The sequence below is a fragment of the Chanos chanos genome, chromosome 14 (genome assembly GCF_902362185.1).
Source record: "Chanos chanos chromosome 14, fChaCha1.1, whole genome shotgun sequence".
Classification (NCBI taxonomy): domain Eukaryota; kingdom Metazoa; phylum Chordata; class Actinopteri; order Gonorynchiformes; family Chanidae; genus Chanos; species Chanos chanos.
Genome location: NC_044508.1, coordinates 491053 through 492500, shown reverse-complemented (window position 1 = coordinate 492500; position 1448 = coordinate 491053). Strand labels below are relative to the sequence as shown.

Below are 1448 nucleotides of genomic sequence, written 5' to 3'. Positions count from 1 at the left end.
GCAGTCACCGTGAAGATGACAAAAGCATTCCTAATGAAGAAGCCCTTAATGTCATCGCGAGTGATGTTCTCCACTCTCTTCCGCGCGCTGAGTGACCGTTGCTGGATGCCGTCTCTGATCAGCTGCGCGCGGCTCCGCGGGCGTGGAGTCTCCCCGTTACTCTTGGTCATACCTACCGTAACCGGAGAAACTCTACAAGACAGAAATCCTCGACAGAAAGCAATCAGTTGTTGGAAAAGGCAACAGGCGATTTTGCGTGACTGCTAAATTCTTACGCTGTCCCAAGTTAACCTGAAGATGGGAAGAAGCAGAGAATGAGAGATACATTTAAAAAATAAATTCTCATCTTCAGACATCTTTTTTATTTGTTTGTTTTCTCCTAACTCAAGCTGACTTCGGTACAACCAGTGAAAAACAGCAAGAACAAGAACACATACGAACAAAAAAGGGGGAATTGAAACACATGGCATTCCTAGAAATGCTGAATTGCAGTGATCATAAATATCTCATCTTCTGCTACACATCCAGTGACAGTAACTAACTGTTTTCTACACTATACTCATTATTATAGTGGCTGTTTGTAAATACATTTTATTACAGTCAAAGACACAGGATATATAATGCCCAGCCTGTCTGTGTAAGTAGTTTGTGTTTGTGTGTGTGTGTGTGTGTGTGTGTGTGTTAGAGACGGTGCTCGCAATTTTTTGTCTCTGACAAAAGTTTTCAGACTAAAACTCCATGTGTAAGAAGTTTGATCAAACAACACTACTCTCAGGTTCACTGCTCTCACTCACACATGTGCGCGCGCACACACACACACACGCATACGCATATCTGTTCAGACATGCACACTCACACTCGACGAGCTAACTCCGAACATATGGAGAGACAGAGTTAAAGGCAATGGGTATACTCACAGGGAAGGCAGGGATCTCACAGAGACAGACACACTCTGGTCCCTCAGTGAAACTTTTCTCTTCTTTCCGTAACGATATTGCAGCGTTTTGTTGTGATAGAGGGGGAGGGAGGAAGTGCAGAAAACAGCAATGCCAGGACCAGAATGGAGTGAAGAGTAAAGGGGGCGGTGCTGGAGAGAGAGAGAGAGAGAGAAAGGAAAAGACCCGACAGGCCAGGGGGAGGAGACTGTCCATTCTTCAAAAACAGAAAAACATTTCCCTCCTTTCTGTCCACACACACACACACACACACACACACTATGACACATGTCCCAGTAACATATAGACTAGTGCTGGGACCAAAGCAGTACATCTGTAACAGGCAGCACTTAACAGACACTGTCCACTTCATCTAATAATCAATACAAAGAATAAACAGTACCAGTCTCTATTTCAAAATCAACTTTACTTATAATTTACCAAGTAAACAGAAGTTCAGTTGACCAATCTCTCTGCTGAAAACACAGCTGCTGATGTCATATGTTCCAAGTT

General features: G+C 43.6%; 1 protein-coding gene across 2 annotated transcripts in view; it reads right to left on the bottom strand.

Moving 5' to 3' along the window:
• The window catches only part of slc1a3a (solute carrier family 1 member 3a), a 23001-nt gene extending 21940 nt beyond the window's left edge, over positions 1 to 1061 (bottom strand). The window contains exons 1-2 of one of the 2 annotated variants that reach the window (XM_030791152.1): positions 918 to 1061; positions 1 to 291 (exon numbers count right to left, since the gene is read on the bottom strand). The exon at positions 1 to 291 is cut by the window's left edge and continues 11 nt beyond it. In XM_030791152.1, coding sequence (XP_030647012.1) covers positions 1 to 170 — 170 coding nt within the window. In that variant the 5' untranslated portion in view covers positions 171 to 291; positions 918 to 1061. The remainder of the gene's footprint in view (positions 292 to 917) is intronic. The other variant, XM_030791151.1, reaches the window with a different exon arrangement.
• Between the last annotated feature and the right edge of the window lie 387 nt (positions 1062 to 1448).